Source organism: Schistocerca piceifrons, chromosome X, assembly GCF_021461385.2.
Source record: "Schistocerca piceifrons isolate TAMUIC-IGC-003096 chromosome X, iqSchPice1.1, whole genome shotgun sequence".
NCBI lineage: Eukaryota > Metazoa > Arthropoda > Insecta > Orthoptera > Acrididae > Schistocerca > Schistocerca piceifrons.
Genome location: NC_060149.1, coordinates 395,134,937 through 395,159,019, shown reverse-complemented (window position 1 = coordinate 395,159,019; position 24,083 = coordinate 395,134,937). Strand labels below are relative to the sequence as shown.

Below are 24,083 nucleotides of genomic sequence, written 5' to 3'. Positions count from 1 at the left end.
CATGCTTTTTGAAAGCTTTTGATGTCAGTAGTAGTAGTAGTAGTAGTAGTAGTAGTAGTAGTATGGCCAAAAATCTGTAACTGTTTTATCGTCCCCTTTCTCTTTTTGTACATAGTGCTTGTAGTGAGTATTTTAATCTGTACGGAAACTGACACTACCAGAAGCACTTGTCTCACAGTGGACAGTCCAACACTAATTTATGGTACTCTCTCTGCTGCTGGACATCACCATAAAATGACAGTCAAAAAAATACAAGTACAACTAATCCCTATTATGAGTAATGTATTTTTCATTGATCATGAGCCAATACTGAAATAAAGACTTTATGTTATGCAACAGACCCAGTTCCAAACCCAATATATAGAGTTGCTGCAATATTACACAATTTGCGAAAGACAAAACTGTAAGGTTTTTTCTGCACATTTCAATTCCTTCCTCTTTTGGAGGAGGGTAGCCTGACTGATGGCTTTCAATATGTCCTTTGCAATCAAAAACTGTTTCTTCCCTGACCCTTATTACCATCACTATGATTCATTCTAAGTGCATTGCTAATTATTTGTTGTTACAATTTTTGAGTAGCAGTCTATCTGAAAAATACCGTTTTCTTTGAAAATATTGAATTTATAGTCGGGTTAGTAATGTGAAACATTTGAATATACAGGAGGAAGAAGTGGAGAATTAGGTATCTTGAGTATAATAAATGAATATATAAAAATACAATCATATTAAACAAACAAAAAGGTAAAGGTGAGGAAGCTGAAGTCCAATACATCTACATCAATACTCTGCAAATCGCATTTAAGTGCCTGGCAGAGTTCATTGAACCACCTTCACAATAAATGTGTATTATTCCAATCTCATACAGTGTGTGGAAAAAATGAACACCTATATCTTTCCGTGCAAGCTCTTATTTTATTGTGATGTTTGTTTCTTCCTATGTAGGTCAGCATCAACTAAATATTTTTGCATTCGAAGGAGAAAGTTCATGATTGAAATTTCGTGAGAAGATTCCATCACAACAAAAAAAGCCTTTGTTTTAAGGATAGCCACATCAAATCCTGTATCATTTCAGTGACACACTCTCCCCTCTTTCAGGATAATACATTACATGCTGCCCTTCTTTGAACTTTTTCGATGTACTGCATCAAACCTATCTGGTAAGGATCCCACACCACGCAGCAGTATTCCAAAACAGGACGGACAAGCGTAATGTGGGCAGTCTCTTTAGTAGAACTGTTATATTTTCTAAGTGTCCAGCCAATAAAATGCAGTCTTTGGCTAGCCTTGCCCACAACATTTTCTGTGTTCCCTCTAATTTAAATTGCTTGTAATTGTAATTCCTACATATTTAGTTGAATTTATGGCCTTTAGATTTGTTGGATTTATCGTGTAACTGAAGTTTAATGGATTCCTTTCAGAACTCATGTGGATGATCTCTCACTTTTCGTTATTTAGGGTCAATTGCCAATTTTTGCACCATACAGATACCTTTTCTAAATTGTTTTGCAATTTGTTTTGATCATCTGATGACTTTACTAGCAATAAATGACAGCATCATCTGCAAACAACCTAAGACAGCAGCTCAGATTGTCTACAAAATCATTTATATAAATAAGCAACAGCAAAGGGCCTATAACACCACCTTAGGGAATGCCAGAAATCACTTCTGTTTTACTCAATGACTTTCTGCCACTTACAACGAACTGCAACCTCTCTGACAGGAAATCATGAAACCAGTCACATAACTGAGACAATATTCCATAAGTAAGCAATTCCACTACAAGCCACTTGTGTGGTACAGTGTCAAAAGCCTTCTGGAGATCCAGAAATATGGAATCAATTTGAAATCCCTTGTCAATAACACCCAACACTTCATGTAAGTAAACAACTAGTTGTGTTTCACAAGAATGAGGTTTTCTAAATCCTTGTCGGCTGTGTGTCAATAGACCGTTCTCTTTGAGGTAATTCATAATACTCGAACACAATATATGTTGCAGATTCCTCCTGCACATCAACGTTAATGACATGGGCCTGTAATTTTGTGGATTACTCTTGATACCTTTCTTGAATATTGGTGTGACATGTGTAACTTTCCAGTATTTGGGTACAAATCTTTCATCGAGTGAACAGTTGTACATGATTGTTAGGTATGGAACTACTGCATCAGCATAATCTGAAAGGAACCTAACTGGTATACAGTCTGGACCAAAAGACTTGCTTTTGTTAAGTGATTTAAGCTGCTTCACTACTCCACGGATATCTACTCCTACGTCACTTGTGATGGCAGTTGTTCTTGATTCGTTTTCTACTTTACTTCGTCTTCTTTGGTGACTGAATTTCGGAAGGCTGTGTTTAGTAACTCTGCTTTGGCAGCACTGTCATTGATAGTATTACCATTGTTTTCGTGCAGAGAAGGTGTGGTGTCACCGCCAGACACCACACTTGCTAGGTGGTAGCCTTTAAATCGGCCGCAGTCCATTAGTATACATCAGACCCGCGTGTCGCCACTGTCAGTGATAGCAGACCGAGCGCCACCATACGGCAGGTCTAGAGAGACGTACTAGCACTCGCCCCAGTTGTACAGCCGACGTTCATAGCCATGGTTCACTGACAAATACGCTCTCATTTGCCGAGACGATAGTTAGCATAGCCTTCAGCTACATTTGCTACGACCTAGCAAGGCGCCGTATTCAATTGATATTGAGATTCTATTAATGTATCATCAAGAGCGATGTTCTACAAATGTGGATTAAAGTTAAGTATTCCAGAAGCTACGTACTTTTCTTTATAGCATTCATTACGTATCCTGTTTCAGACCTCACGCCAGCCTGCGTGAGTTTAAGCGCGTGCCTTTCGGCTTCCTCTCATTGCGTCTAGGCTGTCTTGTCTAGACACAACAGAAGGCATTGGTTGTGTCTTGCCACAAGCATCCTTCACATATGACCAGAATCTCTTTGGATTTTCTGCCAGGTTTTGAGACAAAGCTTCATTGTGGAAACTATTATAAGCATCATGCACCAAAGTCCATGCTAAAATCTGAACATCTGTAAGAGATTGCCCATCTTAAGAGATTTTGCATACGTTTAAATTTGGCATATTTTTTTCATTGTTTCTAAAACGGTGTTCTGACCCGTTTTGTGTACGAAGGAGGGTCGTCTCTGTCATCTGTTAATTTATTTGGTATAAATCTCTCAATTGGTGCTGTTGGTATTTTTTTGAATTCAAGCCACATCTGGTCTACACTTATATTGTTAATTTGGAAGGAGTGGAGACCCGCTCTAAGGATGGTGTCAAGTGAATTTTTATCTGCTTTTTTGAATAGGTATATTTTTCGTTTATTTTTGGAGAATTTGGGGTTATAATATTCGATCTCACTACGACAACCCTGTGTTCACTAATCCCTGTATGCGTTTCGATACTTGTTATTAGCTCAGATTACTTGTTGCCAAGAGATCCTCAAAATAATTTTCAGAGAATGCATTTGGCACAATTTCGGATGATATTTTGTGCACACCTCCAGATTTAAACATGTATTTTTGCGAACATATCGAGGGTAAATGACAGTCACCACCAGCTATAATTGTATGAGTCGGGTACGTGTTTTGAAATTAAACTCAAGTTTTCTTTGAAGCTGTTGTGACCGCCACTGGAATGGTCGTGGGGTGGCCGAGAAAGCGTGGCGGGACCAAACGGAGAGCGGCCTGTGCACAAACAAACGAATGGAAAGGACAGACACAAAACGATGATGGACGGTGGAGAAAGACCTTACTATGACAACACGCAAGACGCAATGGAGTGAGAGAGAGAACCAAACAAATCCAAGACTCCACGATTAATGAGATCAAAGGATGATAAACAAGCTGTCTTGTCGAGGCCCCATGGGGGCACGTGGGCAGAGCCGATTATGATGGCGGCGCTCCAACCCTTTCGAGGCTGTGCCAGGGGGCATAAAGCCGTGAGGGCCGGGAGTGGGGGCGGGAGGAGGATGGTGTCAGCAAATGGGGCAGGGTCCGCAGCTGGCACCCATGAAGGAGCTCTGCCGGACTGCATCCGCCAATTGGCGTAGTGCGATAGGTGCTCAAAAACAGGGTGAGGACTGATGTGGTTGGAGACGTGTCGACTGCCTTTGTCAAATTCTGTTTAAAAGTGCGGACAAGCCAGGCCCTCAATGGCGAGAACCTGGGCCAGGGCCGTGAGTGCAGCCTCCGTGGTGATGGACACCATGCGGACAACATATGGGTATTTGGAGTAAGCATCAACCCCAAAAACGGGCCCCACAAAATCGACATGGATGCGATCCCAGGGCCGGCGAGGCACAGGCCAGGGTGTAAGTGACTGAGGGAGGTTGGCCTGGTGACGTGCACAGACAGCGCAATCACGGACATCGCCATCGATGCCGGGCCAATACGCATGGCAGCAAGCCAAAACTTTCATACGGAACATACCCCAGTGCCCGCGGTGTACCAAACCGAGCATCCAAAGCCGCAATTCCGGAGGGATGACCACCCGATGGGCATCCGACTCTGTGGCCAACAGAAGGACATCATCGACCAGGGAGAGCTTGCGGGACAGGTGGTGCCAGGGGCTGAAATTGGACTGCATCCGACAAGTAACATAGGAGGGCTACCTGTGGACCACATAGTTGAGAACCTGCGGCAACACAGGGTCATGGCGGGTAGCCGCAGAAACGTGAGCAGCCATAAGAGGCAGACCGTCCAGCGCATCTCGGCTGGCGGAATCAATGAGAAAGCAGAGAACCTCCTGCTGGTCAAAGGCAGGATTGGGGCCTGCTGGGAGACGTGACAAAGCATCCACGTTAGCATGGTGGGCGGTGGGCTTATACCGGATGGTGTAAGTGTAATTACGTAAAAACAATGCCCAGCACTGGAGACATTGAGCCGTCCGCTCTGGAAGGTGAGAGTGGGGTCCGAAAAATGTAACCAAGGGTTTATGGTCCGTCAGGAGGGTGAACTTTGCCCCAAAGAGATAGGTGTGAAATTTTTGCATAGCAAACACAATCTCGCCAGGGCCTCCTTTTCAATCTGGGAGTAGTTCCGTTGTACTGGGGTCAACATCTTATAGGCATAAGCGATGGGCTGTTCGGAGCCATCGGCATCCCGGTGCGCAAGGACAGCCCCAATGCCGTATGCTGATGCATCAGCCGCCACAACCAAGGGTCGGTCCGGAGAGAAAGGAGTAAGGCAAGGGGTTGACTTCAGCATCGCCTTTAAACGGAGAAAAGCCTGGTCACAGGCAGGAGTCCAATCAAAAGGTACACCTTTGCGACGCAAGTGATTGAGGGGCTGAGCAATGGAGGCAGCCTGGGGCAAGAACTTTCAGTAATAATTAAATCTGCCCAAAAACACCTGGAGTTCAGTTAAGTCCTTGGGACGAGGATGGGCCCCAATGGCCGCAACATTATGACCCGAAGGGCGAATGCCATCTTTGCTAAGCCAGTGGCCTAAGTATTCCACTTCCGGTTGAAAAAAACAACACTTGTCCAGCCGACAGCGTAAACCAGCAGACTGCAGAGCGTGAAATAGGACGCTGAGGTTTTGCAAATGTTCCTGGCGGGAATGCCTGGTGACCAATATGTCATCCAGATAATTCACACAGGCAGGGATAGGCCGTGTAAGCTGCCCCAGAAACCGCTGAAAAATGGCCGGCGCTGAAGAGACACCAAAGGGAAGACACTTGTACTTGTACAATCTGAAAGGCATGTTGATAACCATGATGTTCTGAGATTCGGCATCCAAGGGCAACTGGTGGTATGCCTCAGCCAGGTCGATCTTGGAAAAATACTCTACCCCCGCAAGCTTGGCGAGAAGGTCTTCCTGTCGGGGAATGGGGTAAGTGTCGACGAGGGACTGAGCATTGACTGTAGCGTCAAAGTCCCCACAGAGCCGAAGGGACCCATTGAGTTTCTGTATGACCACCAGTGGTGTCACCCAGGCACTGTATGTTACAGGCTCCAGAACTCCAGTGGCCTGGAGCCGCCCCAGTTCCTGCTTGACAGCTGACCGTAAGACCACCGGAACGGGCCGGGCCCGGAGAAAGTGAGGCTGTGCATCCAGCCGTAGGGTGATGTGCACCTGAAAGCTGGAAGCACATCTGAGATCCGTTGCAAACAGCAACGCAAAAGCGGAGCAGAGATCGTCCAAGCCCTGAAAAGGAACAGCCGTGGAAATGACCTTAACCTCGTTGGAAATAGAAAGGCAAAACAGTTGAAACGCATCCAGGCCAAAAATATTCGAAGCCGACGGATGGTTGGCGACAAAGAGGGTGAGAAGCCGGGGAACACGCTTGTACGTCACCTGGACAACAAACTGCCCACGAAGGGGAAAGAAACCGTCTCTGTAGGGGACCAAATGGCGAGAGGGAGGTGACAATTCAGGAGAGCCCAGCCAGGTATATGTCGCCATACTAATCAGGGAGACGGTCGCCCCAGTGTCAACCTGAAAACTAACCTCCTCAGTGAAAATGCGGAGCGTGAGAAAAAGCTTCCGCGCTGACGGGTCATCCTGTGGGATGACCGATTGCAGAGCATGGCCTGTATCTTGAGGCCCAGGAGGGGCAGTACTGGAGCGAGTCAAGCGACTACGACAAACCGATCAAATGTGGCCCTCCTTGTTACAATCAGCCCGAGAATGCGCAGTAAAGCACTGTGGGCAAGATGGAAGTGGGCCGCGTGACCAGCGACGAGGGGTGACCGAAGGCACCGATGCCATAAGACGTCGAACAACGATGAGTCCCGACGGTGCTGGCCTCCGTCGGCCGGGCCACGTCGACGACGCGAGGGCGGAACCCGCTGTGACGCCGCAACCGCTGCCAACTGTGGTCGCGCCATGAGATGCTCGTTAGCCGCTTGAGCAATTTCAAAGGAGTAGGCAATGAGGAGAATCTCTTCCAAGGAGGGGTTGTCGAGTTTCAATGCCGCAGTATGGACCTCAGGATCGGGAGCCAGCTGAACCACCACATCCCGGAACAGGGAGTCAGCATACAAAGTCTTACACTGCTGACTGGTGCACGTAAAATTGCATCGATGGCTGAGACCCTGCAAGTCCGTGACCCAGGAACAATACGATTGACCAGGCTGTTTATTGTACTGGTGGAACTCCAGCTGAGAGGCGACTACATGGTAGCATTGGGAAGAGTAGTTTGTCAGCAAAAGGCATATCTCCTGGAAAGAGAGAGCCACAGGGTTGGACAACGGTGCTACCTTGCGGAGAAGAAAGAACGTGTCAGGGGAGGCCCAAGACAAAAACAACGACTGCTGCAAGGAGTCGCCCGTGACTTGAAAAGCCATGAAATGTTGTTTCAGCCGATGTAAGTAGGTTTCCCGGTCCTCTCTAGGGTCATTAAAGGGTGGAAACAACGGCAGACGTGGGAAAGCATCAGACACCTAGACTCGGAAGCTGTTGTGGTAACGTGTCCCGAGCATCAACTTTGTCCGTTAGCAACTGCAGTGACTTTTGTAAGGTGTCTAACTGGAGCTACTGCTGCTATTGCTCCAGAAGACAGACTAACTTTGCCTCCATGCTAGTAACTACCAATGATGTTGTAACCTGTTGTGACCACGATTAGAACGGCCGCGGGGTGGCCGAGAAAGCACCACAGGACCAAACGGAGAGCAGCCCGTGCACAAACAAACGAATGGGAAGGACGGACAGAAACAACGACGGACGATGGAGAAAGACCTTACAATGACAACATACAACATGCAAGATGCAATGGAGTGACAGAGACAACCAAACAAATCCAAGACGTCCACGATTAATGAGATCAAAGGACGATAAACATGCTGTCTTGTCGAGGCGGTGTGTCGAGACCCACACAACGATTAGACTCGCTGGCAGAGCGAGAGGCCGGCTCTTAAATACTCTATCGGGGGCACCGCTATTGGCCGCTGGAACCACGTGATCCACTGTGGCGCCCTCACACTACATGCAGGCCAGTACGCGCGAGCCGCCACAGCTTGCAGCACGATGATGCAGAGACCTCTAGGGGTCTTCGACGTCCATGATGTCTGGCGGGGATTCAAATTCTGCGGTGCGCGGTACCAGAGAACCTTTCAGCAATTGTATCATCTGAATTGGGAAGTCGGTAAAAGGATCCAATTACTATTTTATTCCAGAATGACCTATGCCCATACTAACCCACAGCAACTAGTTCCTTCAATTTCACAACAAGATAAACTACTTCTACAGCAACAAACATGCCGTTACCAACTGTGTTTAGCCTATCCTTCTGGTATACCGTCAGGTTCTTCACAAAAATTTTGGCTGAACTTATCCCCAGCTTTAGTCAGCTTTCAGTGCCTATAATGATTTGAGCATCAGTGCTTTCTATTAGCACTTGTAGTTCTGGTACTTTGCCAACACAGCTATTACAATTTACAACTGTTATACCGATGGTATCTGTATCTACGTTCTTCCTGTGTTCGGGTTGCACCCTTTGAGATTGAACTGGCTCGTGCATGTGATTATAATATAATGATGCTCAACAGCCAACACCAGTGAGGGTAGTTGTCATCCTTCTTAGTTCTAGCTCTGAAGACAGCATAATTCAGCAGAAGCTTTTAAATAAAATCATGACCTAGACTCTTTATGTTGTATAATAACAAAGTATGGTCACTGCTCTCTCCTGGGACACATTTTTCTTTCTGTAAGGGTACTTGTATACCCGTCTGTAGAAGTGGTGTGTTTGTGATTATGTCTTCTATGTCACCAGTATGTTGCAGCTGACACTGACCATACCTCACCTTCAGTTTGACTAGTTGATTTTGCAGCGGCTCAACTCTTGTTGTTGTGAAGATGTCACTGAATGTGAGTGGGTGCCAATGAATGATACTGTGCAGAAGTCGATGTTTTGTTGTGTCAATTCTGTATGTGAACAATTTTGGTACAGCTGTCATTGATGCATTGCTACATGCATTGCTACTTGAAAATTGGGTGCATACATGCCCTATGTATGTGTATTACTGTCCTAGTGGAGCATGCATAGTAAGGCCTTATTACCTTTCACCATGTCTAGCTTCATTGGGAAAATGTAGGTGGTGCATTAACCAGGTAATTTATTTGCCTGTGTGCACCCCAAGTAACTTTCCTGTGTTTCGTAGTTCCTTCCTCCTGTTTACAATTTGTGGTGATATTCATGTGGTGAAATAGGACTGATTTTGTTCTCCTTGACCTAAGGCACATTCAGTATTTGCACACCACCTTTTTTGTCTGTGGCTATACCACTGCACTTTTTTATGCTGTTTGCCATTACCCCATGTCATCTACATAAGTAAACACCATTTTGTTGCCTGTTGGGGCTCGTGGAATATTGGTTGTGTATAGCGAACATGGAATGAGGCCCAAGGGAAGGGGTGAGGAGTAGAGGAGTGTGGGGTCGCACAACTGCACCTTGGTTCACTCCCGTCTGCGGTGTGAAGACATCTAAGACTTTTGCAGTAATGTGAAATCTGCACATACAAACTGTGGATACTTCAAGGATATCTTAAACATCATGAGTTACGCTCCAAAAGCTTTCGAAATGTGTTTGGATACCAGCCTGCCAAAAAATTATTGGCACAATCTATTTCAAGAAATTCTCAAATTACAATGGTAATTTTATAGGGGTGAATCCAAAATAGAAATACCAGTTTGGTGCTTCCAAAAAACCTAGAAGTAATTAAGAGACCTTAACACTTAAATGCACAAGCTTTTATTTTTGAAAAAAAGAAATACATAAAATAAAATCATTCTTTAAGTGCTTCATAGCAAGGGAAGAATGGAGGAAAAATTCCTGTGTTGAAACTTCCTGGCAGATTAAAACTGTGTGCCGGACCGAGACTCGAACTCGGGACCCTAGCCTCAACTGAGCTACCCAAGCATGACTCACGCCCTGTCCTCACAGTTTCACTTCTGCCGGTACCTTGTCTCATTCTGGAATTCCTGTGTTGTTAGTTTTCTTATAAAAAAACAGGAAGGAGGCACATTTTCGATGTTACATACATGCAACATTGCGTGAAAACATACAGTTGCCTGCCACTCTATACCAAGTGGAGAAAAATTAAGTTTTTTTTTATTTTTGTTTCTAAGATATTTATTAAAATCAGCTTACATACATTCTCTATCATCATTCTGACATTTTTATGAATAGTTAATTGACACAATAGGCTACAGTAACATCATGTCTGAATTTTGATCAATGTTTTAGTAACAGTAACTGCACTAAAAGTAATTTTTCAACTGCTGGTGGATGTTGATGTATAAGTTCTTGTCTTTGTTGAAACAAAGGTACACATCATATTCTGTACCAGTAACGAATATATAGCCACCATATTGAGGGTACTTCCATTGATTTATTTTGGCATTCCACTTAGGCCAGTGTTGTCACTTTGTACACCTTGTGGTGGGACAACAGCCCAGGAACACTTTCTCTTTCTTGTCTCGAGTTGCTGCTGAATTTCATAGCTTTGTCTTCCCATCTTTTGTCCTGATCTACCTACGTTACAAAGACAGTACACCACCACAATCCTGAACTGTTTCTGATTTTCTGATTCGAGGGTGTCTCAGAAAGTTTCATACACAGTAGTATTCCTTATACAGGATCCAAGCATTCATGAGTCAATGACAAAATGCTAAAACAGTCCAAAATAGCACTTCTTGGATTTCAGTGTTATGTAGTGATGACCCAGTGACTATGCATCAAATCTATTCCTCCCACGTTTTACTGTACACAGTTAAAATTTCAGGATTGTCAACTCCTTTATACCTTCTCGAACTTTGTTCATTGTGCCTTGTTTTCTTTTTAGGCAGTTTACTTGTGAATGTCAACAGGAAGGTAGATCACGTATTTGCTGTCCTTATATAACACAGAAGATACATCACTATCATCTACACTGAAAATGAATTATTCTGATGTATCCCTTGGCAGCTTACTATTACTTTTTCTGTAGATAATTTGAAATCGCGAATTCTCTTTATTCAAACTGTTTGTAATGACAGTATGCCCTCTTAATGTAAATACACCATAAGAGAGATTGATGTGTAGCAACTGTCAAAGTGAAGTTTTTGACCGACATGTTTTGGGATGTCTGATGACAACATTTGAGCTAGCACCCAGATCTGGCTCTGTGGGTAACCGAGAAGAAGGATCATTCTCTCGGCCAGTGTATCTCTCTAAGCTGTAGGCAAATCCTGATGTGAAGCAAAGTACAAATAACTTAGCCCATTTTTGAGGTCTGTTCCAAACACACTGCCCCAGATAATGTCTGATTTTCATTGCGCACATTTGTTCATCAAGTGATAAGCTCTTATTCACTGGAACTGATAAAAAGCTTCTTTAGTAGACATGAAAAAATTTGCCCAATTTCACGCAATTTATTACAACCTGTCTCACCTTTAGTATTTGTCTAGAGTTGTCATTAAAATGCAGAATTTTTTCAAATACGTTCAGAGGCATTGTGTTCTTCACATTATCGTTTCCAATTATATCACTTGAAAACTCACCTATGTTAGTTCTATGGGTGACAGGTGTAAGTAAACAGTACTTCTCCACATCAGACTGTTATCTGAAATACTTTAGTTGTATCTTTCTGGGAAATATACAAGATATGGTGTCTGCAACTGTTTTACTTCATCAGAATAATCCATGTCCTTCAAATTTCTTCTGTTCCTCAGTGAGCAAAAGGTTCTTTATTTCTTTTTGACGTACCCAGGATGGGTTTTTAGTGGCTTTGACACTTTTAGGTTCACCATTCTTGTGTGACTGCTTGTGGGCACAGTCAACAGCTTTGCTGTACTGGCAATTGATTAGCAACATAACACAATGATAAACATATTCATTCTCAACTCTCTATGAGGTACCTGCAGACAAGTGTGGCAACTCAACTGTTTCTGTTTAAGCTTCTTCTGAGATATCTTCTCAGAACTGGTGTAATCATGTAATTAATTTGGATTTCCTGTAGGATGATCATCACTGCAGCCGTTAAAGACACTGAGCTCATCATCACTACCAGAAGGTATATAGAGTAGCTGTCTTAACATCCTCTGTAGCAGCATGTTTCTTCAAAAAACCACTGTGGTTGAAAATCGACCCACAACCTAAAAGTCAATGTTACATAATTAACTAACACAGTAACTATACCACCCTAGAAAATAACATCCAACACAAAAAACAGTCGATTGTGTGATGATAATTGTACAAAAATCATGATAAGGCAAAATGGCCTCACTAGTGCTGTGTGCCAGTATTCACGCGATGTTACACATGTGCAACATGCACAAGTTACCATGTAAAATCCGAAATGGAATGATTATCACAGCTTTTCTTGTTGAATATGGTTTACATACCTGATTTAGTTTGTGTCATTTTTCTCCCTTTCTTCCAAAACTGACTCTTAATAAGGCAAACACAATGAGAAACTAAGCACAATTCACACTGAACAATATTCTTTCCACTCCAAGTGTTATCAGAAGTCTGCAGTGCAGCCAACTACTGCATACCCAGTACCACAGGTATTCTAAGAACTTTGTTGCATCCATGAAACTTGGGTTAGTTCACTGAAATCCCCATCAGAGGTGTGCAACACAATTTTTCAATCCATGTTGCATATGTGCAACAGTATACACTTAAGGGTTAAATGTGCCAATAGAATCCCAGATCAGCAAAAGGCAGGTGATATGCATTGTTGTTATGTTGAGGGACATTTCAAACAAAATTTTCTTCCAAACATTAACAATTTCACTGTAATTAACAACAAATAGCAACATAGAATTGTTGCCTACAGCTCAATAAATGCAGGACTGATGCCAGCAAGACAAAGTGAACAGAACCAAATTCCTAATAAGCGCCAGAAAAATGGAGAAGGCTAGAACAGACACTATGCATGTCAATTTACAACATCCATTAGATCACACTAATGGAAAAGACTATTATTGTAGTTGGAAACTTGACTGCCTCACAGAGAATAAACCACTATATAATCTAATAGGAAACTGTAGACATGTTGTGATAAACACGAATGGAAGAATATTGAGTGGTTTTTGTGGCAAATAATTGGCTGAGAATTACCAACTCTTATACAGACAAAAATAAATATGTGAAGTGACATAGGCAGCATTTCGTCCACAATCATCATAGACTACTACTTAGCCAATGCAACAAATAGCAACCCTGCCCACAGAAAAGAGTGTGTTTAGAGTTTACATATACAATGACTACAACTTTGTAACATCAGAAATAAACCATCAAAATGGTGTGTTCAAATGGTATTTTGTACAAGACCTATCATACAATCAAGACCCATATCAGAAGCTAATAACAGAAATATCAAGTTGAGTTAAACCAGTCAATGTGAATTAACAGGAATTGAAGAATAAAAGAAAATTAAAAAACTAACTTGAAATAACAGTTGTGCAGCATTCAGAATGCTGTAAAAAATACATAAATAAATATGTCAAATAAAGAAATCAAAGCACCTGAGAGCAAAGAATTATATAGAAGACTATCAAATGAGGCTAAACAAGCTACCAGAAAACATCAATGAAAAAACTTGCACACATACAGGGTGTCCCAGGAGGAATGGTCAATGTTCATATGGGCTCTAAAATGCAGACTTTGAGAGCTATGGCTCTTCTATATCTTCGATGTTATGAAACAGACCTCTTCTACAGCAAGGATTTGCTTTCCATAATTTGAAAGATGGTAGTATGGACCAAAAGAAGAGAAAAAAAAAGTCCAGCAAACATGCGTCTATGAGAACTACTTATTTTTCCTGTGTGACAAACATCCCATCTACTGAACATATGCTCATAGCTCTTGAGGTATGGATTTTAGAGCCCATGTTAACCAGATAATTTTTTCTTCTTTTCATCCATATTACCTCTTCCCAAAATATGGAACGCAAAGAGCTTCCAGTAGAAGAGATTTGTTTCACAGTGCTCATAGCTCTCCACATATACATTTAGAGCCCATGATTACTAGACTTTTTGCTTCAAATGACTATGCCATATCCCTGAATGTTGACCATTCCTCCTTGTACACTCTGTGAATCTCCAATTTAGAAACAGATAGATACATACATGCAGCAGGGCACACATTACAAGGTAATGAAGCATTTTAACAGTCAAATATGAGATAAAACAACAATCAAGATAACACGGGAAGAACAGATGTTGTAAGACTATACAGATCTGTGGCCAATTACAGAAAAATACAAAGAAATAAAAATAATAAGAATGGCAGATTACCAAAAATATTATATAAAAACAAACCAAAAGGATGAAGAAACACAGGGAGACATAAAACCTGGTGGTGGAATTTAGGCTAATTTCTATAAGCAGGTCTAACAGAGAAAGTATGCTATGTGCAGTGACTGGACCAAATAATGTTTAAACATTGTTGTATAAATATATGAGATTCACAGTAAAGTAACTCATGTCAGTGGTACAATTCTTTTGATGTTTGATGACTACTTTTGTCATCTTTTGTTTTTATCAACTGCATTAGAATCCTCAGCAGCATCATCCCATATTTATCATCATCATCATCATCATCAATGCCACAATTATTTCTAATACCACCAGCAATAACTTCAATAGGTGCATTACTATGAATTATTTTGTGAATAAAAAAATTATTTTGTTTGCTCTGGGCCAGGGCCTAACAAATCTGTGGTTTTGAGCATGAGCACTTGTGCCTGATCACAGTCTTACTCACGAGCAGAACAGTGGGTGGCTACGAGGGAAACAGTTTTAACAGCAGCACTTCCCAACAGCAAAATCTTCAGTGTGAAGAATCTTATCTTTTTACACAAAAATGATGGGTACACAAATTGTTTAGTGTATTATAAAACTGAATGTTTTCACGAAGTTCAGTTTACACAGATACAACACGTCTTCCTGTGTCAAAGAATATGGAAACAAAAACTGTGAACAACCAGAGTGCATGTAAGTGGCTTTAAAACATAAAATGAAGCTCTCTTAGGGGAGGAAGAAAAATCATGCGAATGTGACATTTCGATGAGCTACAAAACTCCACTACTATTAGCAAAATCCTTGTGCTCTTACACGGATGGTGATTTAATTAAAGAATGTTTGATAGTCGCAGCTGAACATTTGTCATCTTAAGGTAGAATGGTTTCATGTAGTGCCATTTTAAAACATGACAATCATGCATCCCACACAGGTTACGGGGACAAAGTTCAAAGCCAGGTCACAAAATATTTGTAAATAATTTGTTGCACATTCTTTAGCACTCTATGAACATGTTGATATCACACGGAAACAGCTGGATGTAGCACTCTTAAGAGCACTGAATGAAGTGTCGTAAACGTATGTTTGATCTGGAATTTATTAATGTGCGCGTCTGCAGACAGAGCATCAGCCACATTGGTAAATAAATCAGGATTCATAGCGCAACTTAATAGAAAAGTGAAAAAGTTTACAGTATTCAATATGCAGCTTGACGTAACTGATCTGCAATGTGACAGGGGACATAAAGACAGCCTAGATTTCACCTAGCGTTACCCTCAGCATCAATTTCCTCATTTACACAAGTCTCCACAGGAAGGCACAGTACTCATTGCTCATAGGCTTCGCTCACCATTTGCTAGTAGAGAACGTTTACTGTGAAGCCCTTCTCTATGTCAAATCTTAGTACTTTGTTCTCAGAGGCAATTGCAGAAGGGTCAACGGAGGCACCCGATCCCACCCGTCGGCTTTGACCCATGCCATATGTGTGTTGTGTGTGATGTCATGATGGTGTGGAGTTTAGTTTATGAGTGTGCTGTTTTTGTAGATGTCGTTTTGTTGCGGTTGGTGGGGGTCCTCTGGTGGTGTCTCTATGGTACGTGTGTTATGTCATGTATTGGGTTCATTTGGGTGTCTGTGTGGAGATAGTGAAATGCGGCGTACGCAAGCAGAATATGTGAGGTTTGTTTAGTGTGTGTGTGTGTGGGGATGGGGGGGGGGGGGGGGGGGGGGGAGCGGGGGGGGGGGGAGCGGGGGGGGGGGGGAGCGGGGGGGGGGGGGGGCGGCGGCTTAGTTGGGGTTATGTGGTGTTGGGTTGGTGTTATTTACTGAATCTGTTGGTGGTTGATGTTTTGATATCGGCACTTGGGGTTAATTTATGTATCTTAGGGGGTATTTGAGTTATATAGATCATGGGAAGTGACTTTCCAATTTGTTGTCGTAGCTATATGTATTTTGGTATCGTGAGCTGTTGTTCACCTATACAGGTCAAGGGAAGTGTTCGATTCCCATGTCTGTGTGTCTTTTGGTATCGTGAGCTGCTGTTGACCTACATATGTCAAGGGAAGTATCCGATTCCAATTCCCCCCTCCAGTGTTGGTTTTGTGGTATTGATAGGTGTGGCGTGATTATAATTTTTGGAGTAGTTGGTTTTTATTTTGTGGTATCGACAATGCTTCAGAAGATCTTTGGTCTGGTTCTGGATGCAGACACGGGGGAATGGAGGATCAGATACAACCAAAAGCTTGAGGAACTATACCAACAGCCCAACATAGCAGGAACTGTCAAAGCCAAATGAATGCAGTGGGCCGGCCATGTGGCCCGGATGGAAGATAACAGATGGCCTTGGAAGCTCCTGGATTTCACACCTACAGGTAAGAGACGCCCGGGAGACCCAAGAAGTGTTAGAGGGATGGCGTCCATGAAGATTTAAACCAAGCATCAATAGATGTGGACAGATGGCGGATAGCAGCAATGGACAGAATACAGTGGAGGAGGAAACTTTTAGAAGTATGAGGTCCACTGGGCCTGATCACGTAGAAGAAGAAAAAGATGAAGAGGTATCGACAATTGGGGTTGAGCTATGTAGGAGAAGGGAAGTGATTGATTCCTGTCGATATTGTAAGTGTAGCGTAATTTGGGAATTTTGTGGTGTTTTTATGTTGTCGTTTTTTGCGGTTTGGGATCGTGGTGTGTGTCTGTATGTGTTTATATTTCGTTTGTCCCCACCCAAAAACCCCCAATTTCCCGCGCTGGTCCCATTAGTTTGATTATATTTTTGGAGGGAGATGAGTTTGTTGGTTTTATATGTAATTTCATGTTTGTTGTCGTGTTTATGTAATGACGTCACAGGTGTCATATTGGAGACGTTGAGAATGGTCATTTCCGCCATATTGGTGACACCATGGGTCAAACCAGACGGGTGGAATCGGATGCTTCTGTAGTCCCTTGCAGAAAATATTTAGCATAATGTAAAATTGCCGTATTATGTATTTGACTGTTCCAACAAACACCAATTTTTTGAGGGTATTTGCACTCCAGGGAACAGATTTGGAAAAAATTATTCACTAACATGGAATCAGGATGAACTTTATACACACAAAAAAAAATGCGTGCAATGTTTGATCACTTAGGTTGAGAGGGCTAACTGATTTAACTTAAACCAATACATGATTCCATACTCTTTCACTTATATGGCTCAAAGTAGCTACATTAGCATCACATAACTAAACTATTCTGTCTTTCTGAAGTATGCCAATGGTCTAATTACAAATTTTTGAGGAATAAAGGAGACGACTTACCAAAAGGCAGAAGCATTGAATCATCAATACGCACACAAACAAAAGGTACAGAGCTCGGCTAGCCTTTGGAATGCAGTTCCTTTCCTTAGTTGTCCAACACACACACACACACACACACACACACACACACACACACACACACACACCTATCTTCCTATACGCGCGCGCACTGATGACGCAGCGCTTCTGCCTTTCGGTGTGTTGTCTCCTTCATTCCTAAATAATTCATAATTTTCGACCAGAACTTTCCGTACATTATTAAACCAGTGGCCCAAGTTAACTGAGATCCTGCAGTAATACACAGATATTACGCAACATATAAAACCTATAATACAAATAAGGAGAAAATAAAAAATTCAAGCCCTCGCCAACTTCCACTCTACATAATTCTAAATCAATTTTAGCACTCAACTTGTTAGAATAATGCAAAGCACACTTCAGTAACACTGTTCTATAGCACTTTTTCACGGGAAATAGCAAGTATCCATATCTGCTAACACATGACTAAGAACAAGTTGGAACATACAGCTATTTTTCACACAATCTAAAATGTACCTTAGCTAAATTAGGAACAGATTACCATTAATCTCAATAAAATGTTTAGAAAGAGATTGATTGAGTCTCAGAAATACAGTCTAAAACAAGCTTTAGATTAAATCATTAATGCATAACGCAAACACCGTATTTATATCTCTCACTAACCTGCATCTGATGGAAACATTATATCTTCTTTCCTTAAGTCGTCATCACTTTCACCAAAATCTTCTAGCTGCCGCCTACGAAGATCGTCTGTACTGCCATTGGAAAGTGCAGTGCTCGCCGAGTTAACACTAACGGGGGTTGTTAAACTGTGTAAAGGAGATGTTGCAGCACTTCTGTAATATCCACCACTTTCTGCTCCTGGCGGGACAACATGCTGAAGAAGAGGCAACTGTTGGGGAGGCGCTGCTCGAACTACAGATGAATGTTGCAATTGTCCATTTGCACTGGAAAAACTTTGACAGCTACCAGTACTCAGTGGCAAGGTGGAATGTGAATCTTCTAAGCTTTCCAGTTCGTCCCACCAAGGTGGCAAGAGAAGACGGAGATCAGCTCTCTTCACCAAATGTTCTTCATTCTGAGATCCAGTCCCTGTGAGTTTCACAACAAACTGCACTGGATTTGTTAATATTTTGTACACAACACCTTCAGAAAACACTGGCGAAAGAGTCTGGTGGTCTGCTGTTGGTGCTACAATCCTTACACACACTCTAGCCCCTAAAGTCACCTGGCCAACGGAAGGGCTCGCATCTCCTATTACGTCATACTTTCCAGATCCTAACACATCAGTAAAAACTGCAGTATCACCATCAAAGCTGTCAAATTCTACCCACACTTCACCTGTTCCGACAGCTTTCCTTATAACGCCTGGCAAGTACACCTTGTCTCGTTTTGCTAACACCCTGTGATCTCTCCACTCACCTAGATCAATTTCAGGACGACTATTAGGGACTTGAGAATGTTTCCTGGTACACATTGGAAGCAATGTTCCATCTAACGGTAACCCTGATAATGTGTCATTTCCTGAATCAGAATGATGAAGGCTTATAGTTTCTGCATTCTGCTGAGCCACACTTCGGTCCTCGACTACAATATCTACCATGGAGTTAACGGGAAGCATATGTCTCTGTATATGATTGGTCTGTTGCACAGCATGAAGTCCACAGGACTGCTTTGAGTAATCTACAGCTGTTGATTGTGGAGGCATTACGACAACACTCTGAGACGAATTTGGTGAAGAACTGTCACTAATTGTGACGCTAGTATTTGGATTGTTCGTGTGATTTTCGACAGAATTCTTCTCTAGTTCCTCCAATTCCGATGGGTCAAATTTACGTTTTTTTGGAAGTTTTCTTGCGCTGAAATGTGATGTGCTCTCCTTTGTGACACTTGTTTTAGGCTTGTAGTCATTATTGCTGTTTGTGAGACTGCTGTGTACTTGTCTTCCTGAGGATCCTGTTTCAAGTCCAACTGTAGCATCTTCTCTTCCTCCTCCATAACCATCTAATACACAAGATCGTTCTGACATATCACACTTCTCATGCATTCCAGAGTCTGCTGAGCCATAAGATGATGTAAGACAAATATTACCACTTACAATATTTTCTTCTGTTGTGCATGAGGTCTGTAACAAACACAGAATAATTATCAGTAATTATTTCAAAAATAATGGCAAAATACAACACTACATACCATAATCTGAACAGCAAAAACTGAACTAGTATTTGTTAAAGCAGATGGTGAAAATTATCTTACCACAGGTCTAAAACCAAGTCCATTACTTTGATGAACTTCAATAACAGTCTTGTTATTTAACTCTTGCAATGGATGCTGGGCTGCAGGGATCAGAGGTGTTGATGATGACTGATCAATATCTTCGGTTAGTGTTTTGTCTTTGTGAAATTTCCTTCTTCCACTCACATTCCTTATGTTCCTTTCAGTACGTCTCTGGGCCCGCCCCTCTGCACGCCGATGCATGGTCGTACTGAGGCAAACCCAAAGACTTCTTCAAGTCCCTGCAGCCTCATGCATCATACTACAGCATGTTTGATACACATTCTGCAACAACATCAATAAAACAATCTAAGATCCCTAAAAGTACTGCCGTGTGTGCAACTTCTTTTGAAAATGAATCATAGCCGTATCTCCAAAAACACAATCAACACACTTGTAATGTCAGTAAGCATTAAGTTAATATTAAAAGGCACAATAGTGTCGCACAGGGCTACATTCTAACTCCCCTTGACATATTCTATCCAAATTATTAAATGTAATTAACATCATGGCTATTAAAATGTAAATGGAAAGCGTACAGCTCAGACTTTAACTAACAAATGTAACAAGTTTGATCTTGTATCACGTAAGATAATTTCAATAAGGACGTGCAGAATTAAAACTACATCCACGCATACAAAATCATGATCAAAATACAGGGGTTTGGACAAATATATGAAAACAATGTGAGAAGTGCATACTCGAACATAAATGTAGATGCTAGCCAAGCCTGAAGGTTGTAATGTTGTATTTGGCCACAAAGAGCACCCATGTAATGTCCTAAACACATTGCAATTGCAAGTCATGGCCAGAACACTATTCTGTGTAGTTGTGTGTTACATCAAAGCTAGGTGAATTCAAAACTGGACAAATCAGCAAGTTAGCTGAAGTGTTTGGTGTTTCAAGAGGCACCATAACAAAAATTTGTGCCGCATAGGCTACAGGAAAGGCAAAAAGATATCATCCGCTGTTATAACATGGCCTAAAGTGTATATCAAGTGATCATGACACACAGTCACTAAGAGGGTTGTGACAAAAATAAGAGGACGAAGGCTGCAAAGACACTGCAGAACTGAATGTTGCACTTGTGAAAGGTATCAGCACCAAAACAACACAAAGAGAGCTCCAGAAGTTGGGAGTTGAGGAGCATAGTGGAATTCCAAAACCACTCATCACTGTGCAAATGCCTATAACAGCAATACATGGCAATGAAGCTATAATACCTGGACTACGGAGCGACAGAAGAAAGTCATTTGATTGGATCAGTCTTGTTTCACTATATTGACAGAGTTTACATCCAAAGAGAGAAACATGGCACGGGTTTGCTGATGACTGGGGGCAACAATATTGTGGTATTCCATGGGCCATATTTTACTCTGCAAAGTCATATTACTGTCTAATATCATTTGACCATTTTCGTTGATGGGGTCCATCCCATGGTCAATGTTTGTTCCCAGAGATGACGCTGTGTTCCACTGTGTTCCAAGGTGACAGGGCCTCTGTTCATACAGCTCACACAATCCACAAGTGGTTTTGTGAACACAAAGATGAATTGTTGCATCTCCCCTGGCCATTGTTGTCACCAGATGTCAATATTATTGAGCCTTTGAGCCTCTGCAGAGGAGGATGCACAATTGTTGTCCAACTCCACAATACTTACCCGAACTCCCCGCCCCCACCCCCCTTTTTTTAAGGAAGAACGGTATAAAATTCCATTTTAAAACCAAACACGATCAGGATTTATCAATTCTGACATGACTGAAAGCTGTTCTGAATGCCAACAGTTTTCCTATGTGATATTAGGCATGGTAATGTGTTGTGTGTTAGGTGTTTCCACATTTTTGTCCAACCTCAGCATGTACTTCATATTTTGATTTCCTGACATGTTATACATAAGAATCTCGTATCTAGGGATGTATGGAGGAAACAATGTATATGACCAATGTAAGGGACCTAGCTAGGTTTGGAAGCATCTGTTCACACGAATGGCACATTGGTTCTCGTAACACTTGCACTTATGAAATCCTGACCACATTTCCATGAAGAAATAATGAGCAAGACATGATCAGAACTAAAATATAGTGTCAACAGTTGTGTAAAACGAGTGGTAATAGTGCATTCACCTAAAATTAAAATATTTAATAAGACAGCAGTGCAGAGCTTCAACCCGAGACCTCCATGTCAGAGTCACACATGCCAGAAGCTAAACGTGAAGTGGGTTCTCTCGGCTACAATAAATGATAACCCTGCATTAATAAATAGTTTTATGTTTCCTTACGCCACACAGATAGGTTGGTGATTAATCTTAGTATGGTGATCTGTTACACAAAATGTGATAACATTCTACCTGAGATGTGTGTATTTAATGAAACATGAAATACACAACACTCAATGTATTTTTTTTTTCTTCGATCAAATAACTGTGCCATAAATATTGCTAATGGCGTAAATCTTTACATTACACAAACAACATTATGCGAAACTATTCATAGCTATGTTGGTAAGCATGAAAGAAGACAAGAAATGTCAAAAACAATTTGCATGTTTCATTACCAAAAACCATCAAGCACTTTTCCCCACACTAACAAGGAATGATCTCAATATTTTATAGAAAAATGAGTTGCATGGGGAAAGTGTAAAAAACAATTATAAAAATATAAAAAAAAACATTTTTTTCTATTGCTTCCTACTTACCTCGTTAATACTGCTTCTTCTGCAAAATTCCGGTATAATAACTGTAGTGCATTCATTGCGATTATTTTGAAACCATGATTCCTGTATTTACAATCACTGCGAATCATTCAGTCACACCGAAACGATAATGATAACGAACTGCACACTCAAACACAGTTGACAGTCGAAAATTTTTGAGTGGTTCCGGAACAAAATTTCAGATTTTCATACGAATGGTCAACATCTACTCTTGTTTAAAAATCAGTTGACAACAAACCCATATCATATACACAGAACGACGCACCGTAACCCTAAAATGGTTGTGACTGTAACCAGCTAAAACAAAATATCATTGGCTGACAGATAGTCACGTGCCATATTTCTGATTTGTTACTGACAAGTGGTGGAAGCGATTCTAAGTTGCTGAGGCTTAGTTAACTGTTGCTAGGAGCATGCTACAGTACATTCATTACGCTTCGTATAGCACACCTGACAGACCACCATCATTTCCGAACATCAGCACCAACTACACAAAACCTATTGGCAAACATACACAAATTCCCTGATCCTTAAACAATGTAAAGATTCTTTCACTATATTTCAATGATTCCCAACATACATTCTAAAATATTCCAATATTTACAGAGTCGAAAGTTCTAAAACGTCGCAAAGTTTGTTAATGAACAGCCTAATTGTAATTGAGAAATTAAGGAATCGATACGTACTTTCAATCGAAATTTCATATCAGTTCAAATATCGATATTCATCAAAAGTTGTGCTGAAAAGTTGTTTCCATCGATCCTCTGAAGGGCGGAAATGCGCATGTTTAACAACCATCAAATCGTACACATAAGATAGCTTCAGGCACGTCTGCTTCGGTTGACACACTCAGGAATCGGACAGAAAGACATTCCAAAAGAGATGGGGACGTAAAATGATTGACTGATTCGAGAATGATTTATTCTCCAGCACAATCACAGTAATTTCTAACGAATTGACCAGTTTTGGTAGTCATCAGGCATCTTCAGATTATAAAAGAAACTCACGCTTCAATTGCACGACTGCAGACAGAATTGTAGTGATTAAGCAATGGCTTGCATGATTTTCTGGAAAGCATGTTTACAATGAAAACGGCCAGTAAGATAGGTTTCCACAGGCATGCATTTCTTACATGTGCATCCCACACCACCTCTCGTGAAAGCCATTTTACATGTGGAAACGCCCAACTTGCACACTATCATGCATGCTGGCATAAAATAAAATGAGAGGCCCTCGAAGTCACAACGGTGATGCCAACAAATTCAGTGGATAGCCATCTTGGTGTGACCAAACTATCGCTGTTTTGTCTGTTTTTTGGAAGTATGTTGAGCTATAATGGGGTTCTCATTAGTGTCTCACTGCACCATCGTACCGATTCAAGAGGAATGATATTTCATGTGCAAGTTGTCTCGCTAGCTTGTCATTTTTCCATTTTTACCGAGAACAAATAAGTGCCACATCTTTATTGTCCCATTGCGAATGTTTCTGTCGTAACATGTATAATTTCCAAAGATGG

General features: G+C 41.7%; 1 protein-coding gene across 1 annotated transcript in view; it reads right to left on the bottom strand.

The window, feature by feature from the left end:
- The window catches only part of LOC124722095, a 323,716-nt gene extending 300,509 nt beyond the window's left edge, over window positions 1-23,207 (bottom strand). Inside the window, exons 1-3 of the mRNA XM_047247293.1 lie at window positions 22,550-23,207; window positions 19,838-20,140; window positions 18,245-19,706 (exon numbers count right to left, since the gene is read on the bottom strand). Of these exons, the coding sequence (XP_047103249.1) occupies window positions 18,245-19,706; window positions 19,838-20,059 (1,684 nt within the window). The 5' untranslated portion in view covers window positions 20,060-20,140; window positions 22,550-23,207. The remainder of the gene's footprint in view (window positions 1-18,244; window positions 19,707-19,837; window positions 20,141-22,549) is intronic.
- Window positions 23,208-24,083: the final 876 nt, after the last annotated feature.